Source organism: Aspergillus nidulans, chromosome III (genome assembly GCF_000011425.1).
Source record: "Aspergillus nidulans FGSC A4 chromosome III".
In the NCBI taxonomy this organism is placed as follows: domain Eukaryota; kingdom Fungi; phylum Ascomycota; class Eurotiomycetes; order Eurotiales; family Aspergillaceae; genus Aspergillus; species Aspergillus nidulans.
The window spans coordinates 1,015,960-1,034,607 of record NC_066259.1 but is presented as its reverse complement, the minus strand read 5'-3'; the positions used below and the strand labels follow the sequence as shown (position 1 = coordinate 1,034,607).

At 49.5% G+C, this 18,648-nt stretch overlaps 7 protein-coding genes across 7 annotated transcripts, besides 1 other annotated feature; 1 reads left to right on the top strand and 6 right to left on the bottom strand.

Moving 5' to 3' along the window:
- Positions 1-18,648: part of a sequence feature (contig 1.81 1629..156263(-1)) that runs on past both edges of the window.
- On the bottom strand, positions 443-3,272 carry ANIA_04772 (uncharacterized protein; the record flags this gene model as incomplete). Its single annotated transcript, XM_657284.1, has 5 exons — positions 443-1,247; positions 2,010-2,146; positions 2,189-2,499; positions 2,579-2,902; positions 3,215-3,272. 5 exons carry the CDS (start codon positions 3,270-3,272, stop codon positions 443-445), a joined length of 1,635 nt encoding a protein of 544 aa, XP_662376.1.
- Positions 4,538-6,633, bottom strand: ANIA_04773 (fungal specific transcription factor domain-containing protein; the record flags this gene model as incomplete). The annotated part of the gene is made up of 8 exons (XM_657285.1): positions 4,538-4,855; positions 4,906-5,035; positions 5,086-5,141; positions 5,211-5,400; positions 5,531-5,751; positions 5,808-6,048; positions 6,194-6,297; positions 6,379-6,633. The coding sequence occupies 8 exons, from the start codon at positions 6,631-6,633 to the stop codon at positions 4,538-4,540; spliced, it is 1,515 nt and encodes a 504-aa protein (XP_662377.1).
- ANIA_04774 (uroporphyrinogen-III C-methyltransferase) lies at positions 8,451-10,186 on the bottom strand (the record flags this gene model as incomplete). The annotated part of the gene is made up of 2 exons (XM_657286.1): positions 8,451-9,811; positions 9,865-10,186. The coding sequence occupies 2 exons, from the start codon at positions 10,184-10,186 to the stop codon at positions 8,451-8,453; spliced, it is 1,683 nt and encodes a 560-aa protein (XP_662378.1).
- Positions 11,076-13,002, top strand: ANIA_04775 (proteasome regulatory particle lid subunit RPN5). The gene is made up of 5 exons (XM_657287.2): positions 11,076-11,286; positions 11,341-11,397; positions 11,460-11,696; positions 11,749-12,237; positions 12,296-13,002. Exons 1-5 carry the CDS (start codon positions 11,206-11,208, stop codon positions 12,893-12,895), a joined length of 1,464 nt encoding a protein of 487 aa, XP_662379.1. The 5' UTR covers positions 11,076-11,205; the 3' UTR covers positions 12,896-13,002.
- ANIA_04776 (uncharacterized protein) lies at positions 13,215-13,977 on the bottom strand (the record flags this gene model as incomplete). The annotated part of the gene is made up of 2 exons (XM_657288.1): positions 13,215-13,399; positions 13,431-13,977. 2 exons carry the CDS (start codon positions 13,975-13,977, stop codon positions 13,215-13,217), a joined length of 732 nt encoding a protein of 243 aa, XP_662380.1.
- On the bottom strand, positions 14,915-15,778 carry ANIA_04777 (ribosomal 40S subunit protein S27). The gene is made up of 3 exons (XM_657289.2): positions 15,686-15,778; positions 15,437-15,499; positions 14,915-15,370 (listed from the first exon to the last, which is right to left on the bottom strand). Exons 1-3 carry the CDS (start codon positions 15,686-15,688, stop codon positions 15,188-15,190), a joined length of 249 nt encoding a protein of 82 aa, XP_662381.1. The 5' UTR covers positions 15,689-15,778; the 3' UTR covers positions 14,915-15,187.
- Positions 16,180-18,104, bottom strand: ANIA_04778 (aminoalcoholphosphotransferase; the record flags this gene model as incomplete). Its single annotated transcript, XM_657290.2, has 7 exons — positions 17,690-18,104; positions 17,615-17,624; positions 17,318-17,475; positions 17,221-17,267; positions 17,070-17,165; positions 16,352-17,016; positions 16,180-16,302 (listed from the first exon to the last, which is right to left on the bottom strand). The coding sequence occupies exons 1-7, from the start codon at positions 17,827-17,829 to the stop codon at positions 16,180-16,182; spliced, it is 1,239 nt and encodes a 412-aa protein (XP_662382.1). The 5' UTR covers positions 17,830-18,104.

Here is an 18,648-nt window from a genome sequence, read left to right as displayed (position 1 = left end):
AGGAGCACTTGGCTAGCATATGAACAGTAACAATTAATGTTGCATACAGTCAAATTCGGTAATAACCGTGGCACTACTCTGTACACTTTTACCACGGCTGTTCTACCACTCTATCCCCGTCCAGCTCGAGTCCAGACTCTGGATACCGGGCTGTACATTCCTGAGCTGTTTCAGTGGAGCTATTCGGGGTTCGCGAAATCATATAATAGCATCATCTCCATATGCTCAATTAGTTCCAGGAATGCTTCGAACCCTAACCAAGACCCTCTCTTCAAGCCATAAATTTGACGGTGTTTGGAGGTTCGGCTGTTCCAGGCTTCAGTAGGGATTCATTGAAGAGCCGTCAAGTCCTATACACATAGCCGGCGATACCTCAGTGTATCTATAGGCTATTATATACAGTAGAAAACCATGATCGAAGCTGAAGAGACAACGTTAACCTCTAATACCCGCTCGAACCCTCATCTTGTACCTGCTCGCCCTCCAACTCCTGTACAATCTTAACCCCCGAACTAGCCCCAATGCGCTCCGCTCCAGCCCTCAACATCTTGATACAATCCGCCGCAGAGCGTACTCCACCACTCGCCTTAACCTTCGTCCCCTTCCCAACAGCCTTAGCAACCTCATACATCAACGCCACATTCTCAACAGTCGCCCCAGCCCCATTAAAACCCGTACTCGTCTTGATGAAATCCGCACCAGCCAAGCACGAAATAACCGAGCCAGCAATGATTTCGTCACGCGTCAATTGCGAGGTCTCTAGGATAACTTTCAGGCCAACTGGCGCAGGGGCAGCATTCCGCACGCCCAAGATATCCTCGTAGACTTCAACATACTGCTTTGTCTTGAGCAGAGGGTACTTCAGGACCATGTCGAGCTCCGTGGCACCTAACGAGATAGCTTTACGGGCCTCGTCTTCCTTCTCAGAGGTTTCGTACATGCCTTCATGGAAGCCAACGACGCAGGCGACACCTACTTCTGGCGCAGAGCGAAGTTCCGCCACGGCTTGCTCAACGTGGGCTAAGCGGACGCATACTGTTGCAAATTGGTATTTTGAGGCTTGTGTGCAGAGCTCGGTTATTTGATCTGGAGTTGCTGTCAATGCTAATTGGGTGTGGTCGATTGTGCGGTTGACTTTGGCTGGCGTTGGAGCTTGCTCTTGGTTTAGGGATTCTGGTAGTGAGGCCGAGATGGAGGAGATCAAAGCCTCCCACTCCTGGTTGGTTTTGGGAATAGACATCGTCGTGCTGTAGGCTGTCCAGGGTCTCTAAACTCAGCGGAGAGAAAAGTAAACAGCAAGAGTGGTACTGGGTGGAAATCTGGAGAATAAAGAACTGGTGACAGGCCGCTGTGGAGTACCTACCACACGTGATATCTCGAGATCGGTATACTCCGTTCTACCTTAAGAACTCATAACGGGACCGGCCGAGTTCATCAAGCGAGGGCTGGTGATTATTGGGAAAGACGCAAGATTACATAGACCCGACTATTTGAGGCGCCTAGAATTTATTCCTCAGCGTGCCGACAGTTAAATTAGACTTCAAGCTGTTTCTTTTTTGAGCGATACCAGACGGCAGTATGCCCGACATCAAACTGGACGCCAGTCGCTAGTCAGGTGATCACAGTCGCATACAGAAGGCGGCGCATGTCATGGGCGCAGCCCATGACATATATTGCATAAATAGTAAGCAAATACTTCTAAGCAGCCTTACTGATGATTCCATTGATCAGGTTAATCAGAATATTCTAATGCAGCCTACAACTGTACAAGAAGACTAGAGCTGAGCCATGACATATCATTAGTTGAGGAAAATCAAAAGTGCCAAAACTACGTAATGCCACTATTGCATATCCCCAAGAGCCACCTTCATCCTCGCACTCCATTCATCCCGCTTGATCCGTAACAGAATCAAAGGTATCGCACTGAGTAGACAGAAGAGACAGGCTGCCGTAAAGGACCAGCCAGTACCGATGGCATCGAACAAGGGCTGCGCGATCAGCGCACTCACATAGGACAACTGTTACGCAGCAAATTGTTCACTGCAACACCCATGGTTGACCTCTTGGGTGTGAATTCCGTCAGCATCGTCATAGTCACATTGGTGAGAATCATTCCCGCGAAGCCGTAGAAGAAGTTGCCAATCAACTACATATTGTTATGCCAACCATACATGCAGGTCGTACTTACAGGCACCAGCCAGAAGACATGCTTGTCCGCCGTCCACCCCCACCACAACAATGCTCTCGGGAAGAGAATAACCGCAAGCAAGCAGTTCTCGCGGAGGCGGTCAATCGAGTGTAGTATGAGATTGCCATCGTAGTCAAAACGTCCCTCTTTCCGTGCCGTCCGTTTCATGATATAGTCCTGCCAGCGGCCGCCAACGATTGCACCAAACAGCAGTCCCAGGCCGCCGGGAATATACGGAACACCGACGATGATGGAGTACGGAACACCGACGATGATGGAGCTCCACGAGTACGGCGGCAAGGCGAAGGTGTCTTCGATGGAGACGCAGATGAGGTAATACGTTCGCAGACAATGCTGGTGTAATAGACCGTGATGAGAATGGGTGGATACTGCAGCAAGGTAGCGTCTGGGTGGGTTTCAGCAAGAAATTCACGACTTTCATCGCAGGACTCGTCGACTTCGCCCGCTCGTTCTGCTGGTTCTCTTCAAGGTTCGTTGCCGTCTCCGGCATGAAGAACACCATGATCAAGAATACAGTCCAACCATATATTACCATGAACCATTGCGTGCTGCGCCAGCTCCACCGGGTGACCAGGGCAGCGCCAGTGATGGGAGCGAACATGGGGCCAAGCTTTGGTCCGAGCATGAAGGCGCCCATGGCTTTGCCTCCTTCGTGCGCCTCAAACATATCAGAGATGGTCCAGCACTGACGGCCTGTATGGATGCGCTAGCAGCACCGCTGAGAAGGCGCATTGCGACGAACATGCCAATGTTGGGGCTGATTGCAGCCAGGATGCTGAAAAGGCCAAGAAATCAGAAGGAGAGCAGGTAAACTAGCCGACGACCGTGGAGTTCTGCCAGGTGTGACCACCGGAGAGGCGTGATGGCGACGGCGAGGGAGCCAAAGGCAATAGACAGGTTCACCACAGAGACGGTTGTATGAAGATCCTGGGCGATCATAATAAGGCAGGCTATCATTCAGATTGACAGCGAGTCCGTCAGCAGCAGCACCTAGAGAAGACCTACGGAACAAGACACCACTGCTCAGAGGCACGACTAGGCCTCCCCCTGCCACTATGGCCATCAAGAACCACTTGCGTGCCGCAGCATATTGCTGCGGTCCTCAATTGCTGGGACAAGACACGATTTTCTCTTGCCCCATTCTGAGATCGTTCTCGATATCCGTTTTTTCAGCGCTTCTGTGAGAGTCCATGTTCTCCATCCGGTGCTGATTGAGGTGTTTCGCTTCTGTGACTGTCGGGCAAGTTTATCACGTACTTAAACTTAGGGAATTCGGTTTATGGAGCTATGGTGATGCCTGATATATGCCATGTTGTTTTGGTCTGCGCTATATACCATGATCATACATTCTCCCTGTTTTTTCTCTATCCTTATCTGGATACTACTACGAAGTACGCTTACAATATAGCTTAGTCGAGGAAGACCCACGTCGGCCGAGCCAATATAGTGCACAGCGTAGTTGACATAGCAGTGGATCCCCCGACCAAGACCCACTGTCTCCTCATTGGCTTTTAGCCTTCATGCGAGTCTAATAAGTACTCGGACTTCGGGAGTATCCGCGGGCGCCACAGCGCACAGCCACCCGCGACGCGAGCCATAATCACGTCCTCTCTCATTTGTCATAAGGTGTTATGCTCTATAGGAATGGCTGGTTTGCTCTCTGGCTGGCTGTCTCTGGCTGGCTGGATACTTCATGTACTGAATTGTGCAGTCTATGTCTGGTCTGCTGTCGGTCATCTGTATTGGTACACTCAAGGCACCAACACTGGGATATGGATATTGCCTCTGAACCTGGTTGGGCATGAAAATACCGTATTCTAAATGACGGTGGACTCTGCACCTGCCTAGGCTTCGTACTAAGTCTGGAAGAAAGGACAGATAGTAAGAGAGATGCGATCACAAACATATTATTATCATCGATGTTGTTCATCAGAACAAACACTACAACGCAGCATCCCTATTCCCTCGAGACCAGCTCAATATTGGCCAAATGCATCGCAAAAAAAACTCGTTTTATACGTCTTGAACCGATCGCCGTCCTTTGCCTGTCCCTTCAACTGCACATTATACTGTCCAAAAATGCAGCCAGAATCCTACGCACCATATTCCCCCCGAGATGGACTCCCAGACACTTGCGGGAGCCATACAGAGGGTCAAAAGCTGCGTAGTGTTTAGATTATTAAGGGGCTAAATTGGCTGATAATCACTCTAACATCTTCTATATCTTTTGTTTCTGTAAATACTCTCAGGACTAAGGTCATATTTGTAAGATATGGATTGAGGATGTCTTGATGGACAGATCTACTGTGAAGTTAATATACTAGGACATCAGCTCCACTGCGAAGGGTTAGAGAACAACATCGGGTCAACATCCGCAAGATCAGGGAAACCAAAGTCCCCGAGGTTCATAAATCCCAGGAAATCCCCAGTATCTAATTCCAACTCCCCCGAAGCCATGTTATCCGGTCCTGATCTCGTCACCATCGGATTATCTTGCGGCCCTGGGCTGAGACCAGCTGTTTGAGTGCCGTCCGCAGGACAGAGGTTCTGGAATCGAACTCGATCAAGCAACAGATAATGGCTGGCCATGCCCCGGACGTATGCTGGCCGCGGATTTCGTAAATCGCGGTTGCTACCTGCAGACCCCTTTTTCGAAGATCGGCCCACTCTGGGGTCTGAAAATCGGGGCTACTGACCTCAGAAAGGACGTAAAGGATGGGGTGAATGCCAGCATGCGACGAAATATGCCATTGAGATGGTTCACAGTCCTTGCTCGAGGCGATGGTACACCAGTTCTCTACGGTTATGGCCGCATCCATGAAGATACTTTGTACGTTAGCGGATGTAAAGACATTATTCACACTTTGGGGGTTTACCTCCTTCGTGTTGTCGGGCTGATGACCTTCTCGCGGTCCTGTCGAGGAATCTGGATCTAAAATATGACTCAAAATTTGGATTTCAGATGAGCACTAAGATGCAAGGCCATCGATTGCAAGCTGACGCTCTTGTCACAGTACTGGACAAGATCATCCAGTGCCTTTTCCAGCTCAGCTGCCATGGCCTCGGCAGTTTTTAACAGGGTTTGAAGTTCAGACAAAACTCGGGCTTCTCCAGAGGCCCCTGGGAACAGACACGGATTCTCTTTCGCGACGCATGTGTGGTCTGGATAATGCGCCCGTAACATTGAGAGGCTGTGATTCGAAGTAAATAGATGGTCATTTCGGTGAATTTAGGGGCATCTGAGAGTCTGCTAGAGGGTGCTACTCCTTCCATTAGATCAAAATCGTCCACATTGAGAGGCAACGCGTATCGAAATCTGACTCATGGATTGAAGGAGCGAAGCCATGACCCTCTGCAGCCCGAAAGTCCAGGTGACATATCTGCGCCCATAAACGGCGGCGCAACTCTACTTGCACTATGTCGATCGTTCCCAGTGGTAGTGCTAGTGGGCCACGATGGAGATGCTGAATAGTAGCCATGCGAATGGCAAGACCGGTCAAGGGCCACACTTTGCCTATATCATCTTCCCGATATTGAGCTGTCTGCAACTAATGTATTAGCTGTGAACGGCTGTCTTCCACCAACACAAAAAACTTACCAAAAAGATGACAAATGCTTGTAGAACTTCAAAGATCCTTGAGGACATAAACTCATGTTGTTTCAGGTATATTTCTATCCCAGCTCGATACCTTCGCAGGAGACAGGATTTGTCGGTGTTGAAGACTGTAGAAACATCTGTTTCCTTCATACTATTAATGGCTGCATGGAAGATGGACATGGTCAGCGGCTCAAATGCATCAGATTGAATGGGGTCGAATGCGATATTGTTACTGTCTTGTCTAGGGAGTAATGGGTACGTATGAATCCATCAAAGCGTCGAGCTAACTGGGACGGTGCACTATTCGGACTATGGGATCGACATTGGCTAGGAAAACATTGAGCAGTAAATAGCAATCTTCTCGAGTATCGGGATAAAAGCTGTACAAATTAGATGGTGAGGAATCGCTTTCCCAGATGAGATGATTGCCTTGAGGCTCGTTGGGCGAGGACTTTTGCGGCTCGGCGAGTAGAGATTGGATATCTCGAATCTGCTTGGCGAGAGATCAGATATTCATTCAATTTCACATCTTTTCTCTTCTACAAGAGTATAGGATTCATCATTTGCGCACCTCTTCCGCCATCCAGGCCCAGTGTTTGCCCGAGATGAATCGAGGTACTCCATTCTTTAAGATAAGCACATCTTCCTGCGAACGGCGCTGCAGGGTTGCCGCATCTTTGGGTACAGGCGAAGATCGAGCGGTAGGATATGATTCCGGCGAGGCAGGACATTGCTCCAACGCTTCACACGGCAGCGCCTGTGCCTGGGCCAGAATATCTGCCAGACGCTGAAGTCTGGGGTTGATTCTGGTCAATGTAGAGGACATCTTGGTAGCGGCTGATTTGGTCACCCGGCTGGACTCTGAGGTCAGTGCCGCCAGTTCGGGTGACTGAAAGGAAGACACGTAGGAGCAGGCATGATTTCCTCGCTCGCATATAAAACAAACGGGTTGCCGGCGATCACATTTGACCTTTCAATGACGCCATGGTAAACAAGAGGTGATGGGACGAGCGTATTTCCCAATGAGGGAAGCGGAGATAGACGGAGAGGACGATGAGGGGAGAAGAGAGGTGGAGCTTAACGGGGCATACATGATGGACGCCGTTGAGGCAGTAACCTAGCTTATAAGAACAGTAGTCGTCTTCAATAACCTCTCACCAACCTGAGAGAGGTGGATTTAGCCTGGCACTTTTTCATTGTTCAAAGTGGGTGGGAATATATATTATGAAGAACAGCAAGTACGCCGAGAGAGCGCGACCCAAGCATGGCGAATAGCTCGATATTAAAAGCTCTAACTGCAGTGAAGGCAGTAGTTACGAATACACCCCTTATAAACTAAGCCACCAAGGTAGTTATCACTTGTAAAAGAAGCAGGTGCTTGGACTGAGACACCACTGACCCGCCAGGCTAATCTGGCGAGGCGCGCTAACACTTACACCAGCGCACGCTTGTTTCCTTATATATAGAGAATGACAAGGAAAGCCCATTACCACCGCCTCAGTAGGCGCGAACTCCTAATTCCCACAGTCACATTCCACTGCGCAGCTAGGCGGCTTCGGCCTAGATGATTCTCATCCGCGCTCTTTGCCGCTGAGGCTCGGCCAATCTATTAAACGACACACTAAGAAGGTCAGATGGGCGAATGCCCTTGACCAAAACCCATGCAATCACAGCAAAGAAACGTCCGAAGAGTGTTGGGTCACCAAGAGGCAATAAGTGAAAGCTGTTTTCAGCGCCCTGTTAACTGTGTCATCGAATAATGGGTATTAAGTCCGCTTTCACTTCATCCAATTCACCTGACCACCAGTCGTAGCAAGAGAGTCGCGACCGTATTTCATTTCCACGTATCACAGCCGGATAGCCACTGGTCTGCCCACATCCACTCTTTAGAAGCATGTTTTACACGAGCCTTGAATATCATCCACTCGTCCAAACTTCCCTGATCCGAATGAGCCGAACCCACCGCCGCCTCCAGGGCCGCCGCCACCTCCTCCCCGACCTCCTGAGCCACCCCAACGAGGCCTCGTATTGTCCTTGTTCCCGGCCCTGGTCACATTGAATGACGAATTTCGGGCAGCCTCGTACGGGTCAAGCTGCAGGACGAACTGTCAGCACGCAAATTCGAGCAAGGCGCAAGCAACGTGGCGGATTAAGAAAAGCATGATGTTCATCATACCGCGAAGAAGCTAGTGAAGTACAGCCCAAGGAAGATGTAGATATTCTCTATGAAGCGTCTTATCTGGACGGACACTGGAGGACTGTGGAGAGATGATTAGTGATCGGCGATGACGGGATAAAACACGGAGTGTTTAGGTGCGGCTCTGCTTACGCTTGGAGAACTTGTCCGTTGTGCACATAGACACTAGGTTTTGACGATTCTCTTGATGCCATGATGAATGCACATCTGCAGTCAGGATGGAAAAGCGATGATGGATTGATTGAACTTGGTGAAGTTGGCAGAACGGAAAGGCCACGCTTGGCGTTGATAGCGGCGGGGCCCGTGATTTTCCAATTTTGGAACACTTAGGCCGGCACGAGATCAAATACTTCAGAATACGCTTAGAAAAAAATAAATGCTCATTCCTAGAGATCTAAAGGGTATCATTCTAACAATAACCAGTCACCATACATGCTCTCATAAATTCACGCCGTTTCGTTCATCATCGGTACCTCGACCGTGCTTTGTAACTCATCCAATCCTCGGAATCCCTCTTCAACAATCCATTTTTGATCTTCCGGTTTATGCAGGACGTGGCAGCTAGCTCCAACTACAAGTAGGCCAGGTGGTCGTGAGCCCTCGACTTCAAAGGCCTGGCAAACATGCTCGAGCGTAGAACGAATCACCCGCTGGTCGCTGCAGGAAGCACGTTCAATAATAGCGCAAGGGGTTTCCTTTGGCCACAGTGTCCGCGGTTGTGGAGGGCGGTCAAAGTCTTCTGCAGGCGGCATAGTAAGAGAGTTGATGAGCGCGGAGAGTCGATGTAGCGCCATTAGGAAAACTACCGTCTGTGTCGGTACGTAAGTTGGAGGTTCAGGCGCAGCGCCTTTTCTTCCTGTGCCTGTGCACACCAAAACCTGGTCAGCTACCCCTCGGTGGGTTGCAGGAATTTCCGCAAACAATGGAGCGCTCAGAGCGCTGGTGATGCCCGGCAAAACAACTGGCGTAAAGCCTTCAGCGCGGAAAAACTCAAGCTCTTCGCCTCCTCGCCCGTACAGATAAGGGTCACCCTGCTTCAGGCGAAGCACCTTGCGGCCCTTTTTAAGTGCATCCAAGCCCATGCGGAGAAACTCCTCTTGCGCCTGATCAGCATTTCCTGGAAATTTGCGCGCGATATGAACCTCTGTTCGTCGCGGAATCAGTTCCAGCACAGGAGCAGGCACAAGTTTGTCAGCCAAGATGATATCGGCACATTGAATGGCGTTGTATGTGGCCCGAGTGAGTAAATCTGGGTGCCCAGGACCTGAACCGGCGAGTACGATTTTGCCCTTCTTCTCAATAAAGGTGCCGTTCGTATCAGTGCTCTTCACAGTGCCTGCGCTGTATTCCTGGAGGATCTTATCAATGTCCGAATCATCAATGGCCGCAAGTTTGCGAAGTGGCCAATATTCGCAAATTTGGGATAGCCAGCGCATACGTCTGGTTTTGGCTGCGTTCACATCAGACTCTGTCACTAAGTTGTTGAATGTATGTTTTTGTCCAGTCGCGTCGTCATCGTCGATGTCGAAGACCGCATCACACAATCCCGCAGCAAAATCTTCCTCCCAGAGACGTCTCCTAATCGTCCCTAACCTATCTATGGCATTGCCAAGGTTGGGAGGGAGAGTGGCTGCTATCTCTCTCTTCAATCGTGCCGCTAGCTTGCAGCCCCGTCCCGAAGTCGTGATTCCGACATGAAGAGGGCCATCCGAATAGGTGGAAAGCAAGCTGAATGTGCAAAGATCTGGAGCATCAGAAACATTCACTGGGATCCTGAGCCGCCGGCATAGTTTGGATATATGAGAGCCTGTGGTTTAGATTAGACGACTCGTGCCTTATATGCTATGGCGCGGTACATACTCAATGGGTGATTTCCACCAAGGGTAACAAAGACCATGTCCACAACATGATCCACCTCTTCCCTCCCTAAGGTCGTCAAATCGGCATCCTCAAACTCCCTCTGAACCCACTTCGCATTGCCATTTTCAAAATGCGCCGCCAAAGTATATTGCAGACTTCCAGGATCGGGCGAGATGACTACTGGTTTGGCTCCTGCTTGCACGCTTTTGGTGCAACGAGCTGCAGCAAGAGGATTCGCCCCAACAATAAGATGCACCTGAGATTCTGCATTTATAGAAGCAAGCAGCGGTATTTGTGCTGCGCTTTCTGATGCATCCTTCATGATGGAGAGCTACCACCAAACGCAAGTTTTGGCGGTTCTGGTCAAGGGAGTCCAAAAGAAAGGTCTGTCAGAGACTAAAAGTATTGTGTGAGTGCCTGTAAGACCGGAATTATTTTTCTGCCCTCGTCGAGCAAGTGATGCAGTATATGGAGTATATTTAATACTGCGACAGTGCTCCGCGGAAATAAGTCAAAGCCAATTGGGTGGGAGGCGATAGAGATAACGGCAAACCCTTTTTTGAGGTCGTTTCCAATTGTAATTTTCTGCTGGCGAACGGTCGATAAGCCTATCTCAAGCGACTAGAAGATCCAATATGTCAGAAAATCAGAGCAATATTAGATGACTCCATTCACTGTGGGCTTTTTGCCCTCGTCCCTGTAGATTTTATACATCCTGCCTCCCAAAGCAGTTAAAGCGATCACGCCATCAGCGATGCTTATATAATTTTAACGCCTGAGAAATCAGACACAAACAAGGCCAAAATTTCCGCGGAAGGAGCATGATACAGCAAAGACAATGGAGCTCAAAGCTTGCACACCGTGGAGATATCGAACAACACGAAAGATGAGTGCTTGAACTTTCCCATTGGAGTAGGTCATCTTCTGCTTAGTGATCTGGCTGCATATTCAGCCATACAGAGTAAGGATCATGATTGCGCTGACCGCACAAGCCATAGCGATAATCCCATCAAGATCACATAGAATAAGTGTATTAGCTAGATATGAAGCGGCTCAACGGAGACAGGCATTATGGAGGACGAGATTGATGGAGGAGACGTTTCCCCTTATTAGTATATGGACTCCGGACTGGAATGAAATGTCACGTGATAGGAAGCTCGGCCAGCTTGACTGACGCCGCAAGCTCCAGATGCAATCATACTCCATCATCACTCTGACCTTATCCCCCATCGCATCTTCTATATCTCGGCGAGCCTCGGCTGTCTTCATATTGCTGATAATAACATACCTTTTGTCCGCTCAATTCCGGCCGTCGATTATATCACACAAACGCTTTTCACCATGTCCGGAGTCTTGAAACCGGAGAAGGACTTCTCCAAAGATGCTGACAAGCTGATCCCCGAAGCTGAGCAGCTTGCAAAGGTGCAGACTGCTAACGCTTGAAAGTTTGATAAAATAAGTGCTGACTGCTGGTAGACGGATGTACAAGGTGCGATTGACAAGCTGCTACTGTTGGAAAAACAAGCAAGACAGGTATGGCCAAGTCCTGTCGCTGATGTGTCGCGGCCTAGTACTAATACCCATAACTTCAATAGTCATCCGATTTGCCTACCACTTCTCGATTACTCGTAACTATCGTCACAATCAGCAAGAACACTGGTGACTGGAACCTGCTCAATGACCAAGTCCTCCTTCTTTCCAAGAAACACGGCCAGCTCAAGCAAGCTATTTCGAGGATGGTGCAGACCGTGATGAGTTTCTTGGACGAGACCCCGAATATGGAGACCAAACTATCAGTTATCCAAACCTTGCGGACTGTCACGGAGGGAAAGGTCAGTGCCTAGGCAAACTTTCTATCGCACAAGCATTTAACATAACTCTCAGATCTTTGTCGAAGTCGAGAGAGCTCGTGTCACACGCATTCTGTCTCAGATCAAGAAGTCCCAGGGTGATCTGAACGCCGCCGCCGATATTCTTTGCGAACTCCAAGTCGAGACATTTGGATCGATGACGAGAAGGGAGAAGACCGAATTCATCCTAGAACAAGTCGCACTCTGCATTGAGCGTGGCGATTGGACGCAAGCGACAGTTCTTAGCCGGAAGATCAATAAACGATACTTCGCCCGAAAGCCCAAGAAGAGCGCTGAGGAGATTGAGAAGCTCAAGAAGGAGGCTGAGGAAAGAGAAAAGACCCGCGCACCGGACGAGGCTCCTATGGAAGTGGACGACGACGTCACGGACCTGAAGCTTCGTTATTACGAACAGCAGATCATTCTTGCCAACCATGACTACAAATACCTGGATGTTTGCAAACACTACAGAGAGGTGCTTGATACGGATTCGGTACAAGAGAATCCCGAACAGCTACGAGCGGTAAGCTTGCTGGCCGCCACCTCGATGTCCAACATGTCAGAAACTAATTCATGCTCAGGTCCTTGCGCGCATTGTATACTACATCGTACTATCGCCTTACGACAACGAGCAATCTGATTTACTGCACCGCATTCAACAGGACACTAGACTCTCCGCTGTTCCTGTTGAATCTCGTCTGGTGAAGCTCTTTACTGTCCCCGAACTTATGCGCTGGCCCATTGTTGCGGAGCAATTTGGTCCTCATCTGTGCAACACTGATGTTTTCAGCCCTAAGCCGAGTCAGTCTGCCGAAGACCGGCCATACAGAAGATGGCAAGACCTTCGCAAGCGTGTCATTGAACATAATGTGCGAGTGGTGGCAAAATACTACACTCGCATTGAGATGGGCCGGTTGACTCAGTTACTGGACCTTACCGAGGAAGAAACAGAGAAGTACATCAGTGAACTGGTTACATCGAAGACTATCTACGCAAAGATTGACCGACCAGCACGGCTGGTCAATTTCGCCAAGCCTCGCGATGCTGACGATGTGCTAAATGAGTGGAGCAGCGACATGAGGAGCCTTTTGGGCCTACTGGAGCGCATCGACCACCTTATTACCAAAGAAGAGATGATGGCCCGTATTTTGCCCACCCGGGAAAAGGCGAAGGCTCGTTGATTAACTTCGAAAGAACACCAACACGACGGAGGGAGATGCGTAAACGGGTGTAAAGTACATCTTTACAATAGTAGGATTGCTAATCCGCATGACCAATGCTCACTATTGATGCGCATAAAGCACGCGTAGCGATGCTGTCTATCTATCTAAGTAACATAAACAATCTAGAGGTATAAGCCGAAAGCCCAAAAGATCTACGAAATAAACTGCCGACTCTAAAAGGGCAAGTCCATGTCATTAACATCCTCTTCCTCCGCCTTATCCTTGCCCCCTTGTTGCCCACCTTCCAAACACTCTCTAATAAATTTTACCGCAGCATCTAGATAAGGCCGCTGGCTCGGCAGAAAGTGACCCCCAGGATGCCAAACAACCTTGCCCTCGCTCTCCGGATCCCCAGCGCAAGCTTCCACAAGCGACCGACTCCTCCCCTCATCAACAACCGCATCCAGAGAGCCCAGCACATGCAGGATAGGCGTCTGAATCGGCGGAGCCTCATAAAAAGCCCTGTATCGATCCCCAGGCGACCGAAACCCACTGTAGCACAATACGAATTTCATCGCGGGGTGGTCCAATTCGGCGAAAGAATCCGGGTAAGGGATTCCTTCTGCCGTTGTTTCTGAGGAAGAACAAGAAGAAGACGCAAACCGCGCAAACGCCTCTCTCCTCTTCTCCCCCTCCAACAACGACGCAACCATCGCCGCCATCGCCGCCCCCTGACTAAAACCAATCACGCCGTCAAAAGGGCCCTCCTCACCCAGCACCTTCGCAATCGCATTGAGTCCATCCTCAAGCCCGACATACAGTGGCGGCTCCGCGGTATTCGACCGTCTGTACCAGCCATACGCTTCAATTTCTGTGTCCTTATCGTCGCCATTACCGTTGGAGTCATGCGCGGGTGTATACCCTGGAATATCAGCGGGGTTAAGGCGAAGCGGACCGGTAGGATATATTGCGGAGATTTCGTGGAGGGGAAAGGCCTTTGTAATGTGTTTTATGAGCGCGCGGGATTTGGCGTGGAAAAGCGGGCCGGACTGGGTGTAGCCGTGGAGCATGAGGAGTTTAAGTGGCGGGCGGCCGGCCATTTTGAGATAGATCTGTATGACCGAAGATTGGACGTCGGTGTTGTAGTTAAGGTGAAGGTAGAAAGGAAAGAACAGGAAAGACTTTAGTGAGGGGCTTGGAGTCAACGCAGCGGAAGAGATAGTACAATTTTATGCTGATAAGATAACGTTCGTGGTTTGTGGCGAAGACCACACATACCAGTCTAATTCCTATGGGGAGATCCCTGGGCCTGCTCAGCATTGCAAAATCATCAATAATGAGTTACAGCGTACTCAACGGTGGTATATTAGGTACCTTCAGTCCCTAGCGCTTGCTACGTAAGTAGAGGCAGCGTATCCCAGGGAGTCAAAATGTCGCTGGGTTTGGGGATATTGAGCACCGTAAGGCGAGATGTGTACGATACTTCAAGTAGGGGTAAGTTTAAGACTTAGGGGTTTTCCGTCAAAAATCAGCTTCGAGTCTACTGAGTAAGAAGCCGCCTAGATGCGACTGGCAAATACTATGTATAAAACGATAAAACTGACAGGTGGACCCGGGGCCCCGGACAAGAAACAAGTATGGGCTAATAAATGGGGCAGGGCAGGGATAGCAAAGTGGATACTACGGCCTACGCTTTCGAGGATCAAGTGCATATAGGTGTACATTTGCTACTGCACCTAGGAGACACAGCTCATGCCACTCTCCCTTACAGCTCAATTTCAATGTGTTGAGACTGCAACGGGAGGCCAACGCATCCATGAAAGCATATGTCACCGAAACGGTCATTCATATTCGCCAATGGAGTTTTCGTCGCCCCTATGCCTTCTGGCATTCGAACTCGCTTCAATTGACATGGCTCAGGCGGACGCGCGCTGCATAACCTCTTGGTGCGTGAAACCCGGTACACTCGTCAAGACAACGATGTACAGCATAAAAGCATAACACAGAAAGGAGAGAAGAAACTGGTTTTTGACGGAAACAAAGCAATAAGTTGACAAAGTATGGACCGATCAAGTGCCAGATATCCGGAACTCCCCTCACTGTGAAGAAAACGCTTTTTGGTATTGAACGGTGGATGTGACGTGTAGGAACATTTTTCTCATTGTCCATGAGTGTTGTAAGGGTTTCTCGCAAGGGGCGAGGATTCCATCTTCTATCTGAAGTGCTTTCTCAAAAAAATAGTATTAATCCATCATCATCGAAAAACGCCACGTTGCAATCGTCGTCGCTCCAACTCCGTTGTCGAGACGTTTACTTTCGGCGGAAAGAGCAGCCCTCGGTGAGACGGGCCTTGCCACCGGTGGGCTGGCAGAGGACAGTAGAGCAGCCGGAGCACACAACGACGGTCTGGGCGTGGGAGAAGACGGTGGTGATGTTGAAGCAGCCGGGGCACTTGACATCCATAAAGAAGGAGCGGGGTCCGGGCACAAGTTGCTATTATACAGAAACCCAGCATCAGTTATCGAGAACATGTCGTATCGGATGTCGGCGCCATCATACCTTGAGCTTGTGCTTGCGGGCCTCAGCCTGAGGAGTGGGGTTGAGAAGGTCGACCGCGAGAACCTATGTGAGCAAAGGAGTTAGTAAATGAGTTCTGGCGTAATGACTAGATTTCATGATGATTTGTCAAATGCATCGTGGCGGCGACGACGGCGAAGGTGACCACGAGAGCAGAGTTTGAATATTTGATCGACGTTTGAACAGTCGATATGGGCGGTCGTCTAGGACAAATTGACATGCTGAACTTACCATCTTGACGAGACAAAAAGTCGATCAGCGAAGAAAGTTGAGATGGAGCGCTGATGAGATGGCTGGCTTGAGGGTGTGAAAGCGACAAAAGAGGTCTCGTGGAGATGGCGAGGTTTGAAGCGAATTCTCGCTGGTCCCCCGGGCGGCCCGTTTGGGGGCAAGCGTAGGGTTCGAGCCCTCGCTAACCGCTTGTTCCAGAAACCGCTGGAATAGATTAGTCACTAGCAGCATTTTTTGGCATGATTATGCATAAACTCTACTACATAATTCGCGGGCACAGAAGCATAGGTCATCACAAACTTCTATTGATACTTTACTCTATCGCTAATCCAATCCGCTCAGACATAAAACATTACTTTAATGATACGGTCATGAAGCGGGCACGAGCCCAACTCAAAAATCAGTAGCCGCCGACAAACTCCGGCGTAGCTCCAGGCAGTTTTGATCCGCGAGGGCTCATATTAGTTGGCTTGTGAGCGTACCTCTTCAACTCCCTATAGGTTCTTCTTAGCTGCTCGAACCACATTGCCGTTGACGGACTCCTCTGGCACATAGGGGTGCTTGATTGTCAAACACCAGATATCAATATAATCACAAATGGTGGTAATGATATCATGCTAGGACAATTAGCGATTTGTAAATGCTTAATGTAGAGGCAGGACTTACCACAAAGCTCCCGTAGACGCCAAGGCCCAGACCCAGGCATAGGAAAACGAAAGCAGGCTGTCCGATTGTACCAATCAGAGTTGACGACCAGACACCAAAAAGTGCACCGGCACTGTCAACAACAGCCAAAGCAAGAGGTCCAAGAAGAATGTTGAAATAGGGAAAGTCTTGGTGTACCAAATGGGCACATATTATTCGTCCAACGGCATACGCGTTGACCAGGCCGACATACAGGGCAAAGGGAACCAGGTAGTTCTCGAGGATTGTCGGGTTTAGGTACAGGTACGCCGGTACAACTACCCACGTCAAGGCGAGAGGAAGGATACCGAAGAGTGGACCAATCGAATCCTTACCACGTTCCTTGCGAACCTGGATGACATGCGCGATGCTCGAGCCAGTGGCGAAGAAAAGCATGACCGCACCATAAATGAGATACCACTGCGTGAAGGGCAAGTCATAGAGCTGCTTAGGGATGAACTCGAGTTTAGGAACACCGATCGTTTCGAACATAGGCTGGTGCCAGAAACTTCCGCCTCCCATATATGCGGTGAACCCGAAGACAACACAAAGCGTCAGTACCCCTTCAACAGGACCAGAGACGATGCCCAACGTCAACACTTGTGTATAATACATATCCCAGGTCTGGACATAGAAGGTCATGGTAGCTATGGGAATGAAATTAGGTTTCGCACTGCTTCTGGGCTCCGGAACAACATACATCCAAAAAGTGTCAGAACAGTAGCCCAAGTCTGGCCGAGGTTCATGACTCCGGCGAATATCAAGACTCCCAGGGCCGTGTTGCAGGCGTCAACACCTGCAGAACAAGTCTCAGTGACATGATTTGCAAGAATATCAGCTACTCCACTTACTGTGATCAAAAAGCTCGCCAAGAGGGCCGCTCTGCTTAGTTCTCCTTCTATAAGGCGAATTAGTTCCATCCTCCACACGACAGATGATGAAACATACGCTTGGATTCCGTCTACAGCGTCAAACGTCTGGTACAAGAATAGCCCGATGGCGCAACTGGCATAGACCCATGGTGGACAGTCCTGATCCAGGCTTGGGTTATAGTATAGAACGGTAAAGAGGTTGATCAAGACGAAGAATAGGCCTGTCAAAGTGATCTACCGGTCTTCAGTTAATTTCGGATCCTTCATCAGTTTTGTGCTCAGGTCTTCAGGGATGAGCGCCATCGGTCTCTTATTTCCTGGTTCCTGAGGCTCTTTATTTTGATGCATAGGGCTGAGAGGCTAGTAGACTTACAGCATTAGGTCTAAGATAAGAGGAGGCTGTTAGTCAAGCCATACACAAAAAAATGCCACCAGCGTCACTACTCACGCCATGCTCATGGGAAAGAACTTGATCACAAAATTATTATAGAACGGTTTGAGGACATATCGACTGATGAGCGAATGGTCCACGCCTGCATATCGATAGTTCTTCAAGTTCGATAATTCATGTTGCCGGATGTACACCATCTTGGCTGTCGGGGAAAAAGCGTCTTTCGCACTGGCGGACTACGTTATAAAAAGTCCCTATTATGCTTGTTTCTGGTGCGCCGAACTGATTGGTCGCGGTTGGGTTTGCCTTGCCAAGGGCAGGTCCTCTAGAGTCCGTGAAGGAAGAATAAAATAGAGATAGATAGGTCGAGGAAAGCAGAGAAACAGTGAGAGTCTAGGTCAGAATCTGGCAATAATGCAAGAAACGCAAAGAAAAACAGGAGAAGAGAGAGGTCTGCAAAGTGGCTTTGACAACTGTCGACTGGCGACTGTCCAGTGTCCAGAAATCCAGCACGCTTTGGTAGGTATTTATGCGACGCTTTTTTTCTGCCGGTTGAAAAGGCTTCCTTGAGGGCGGCCGCGGGGAATTGGAATTACAGGAAGTACGGGGAATGTCACAGAATACCGTGCCTCACTCAGAATGGCCAGTATTGACTGTATTGGTGGGTATCGGAAGACCACGTGCTTTAACTCCAACGAAAAGAGCGAACCAAGGTCCAAGGCATTATTACTCCGCCCGCCTTCCACATTCTGATGACGATCATTGCGCGATAGATTGACTGCCAAGAGGGGGTTGTCTTGTGAGTATGGATGGCCTGCGAATTATCCGAGGGTAGCAGGCATACCACGTCAAAGCGCTAGGTTTTGAGTCTGCCTATCAAGACCGAGTGGCTCCCATGCGATGTCATCTGATAGCAGGGAAATTAAGACTAGGGAACCGAGAAACGAGGCAACAAAGAGTGTCGGATGCATAAAATCCCTGAGATTGACGCACTAAATACATGCAATGGGTTGTCC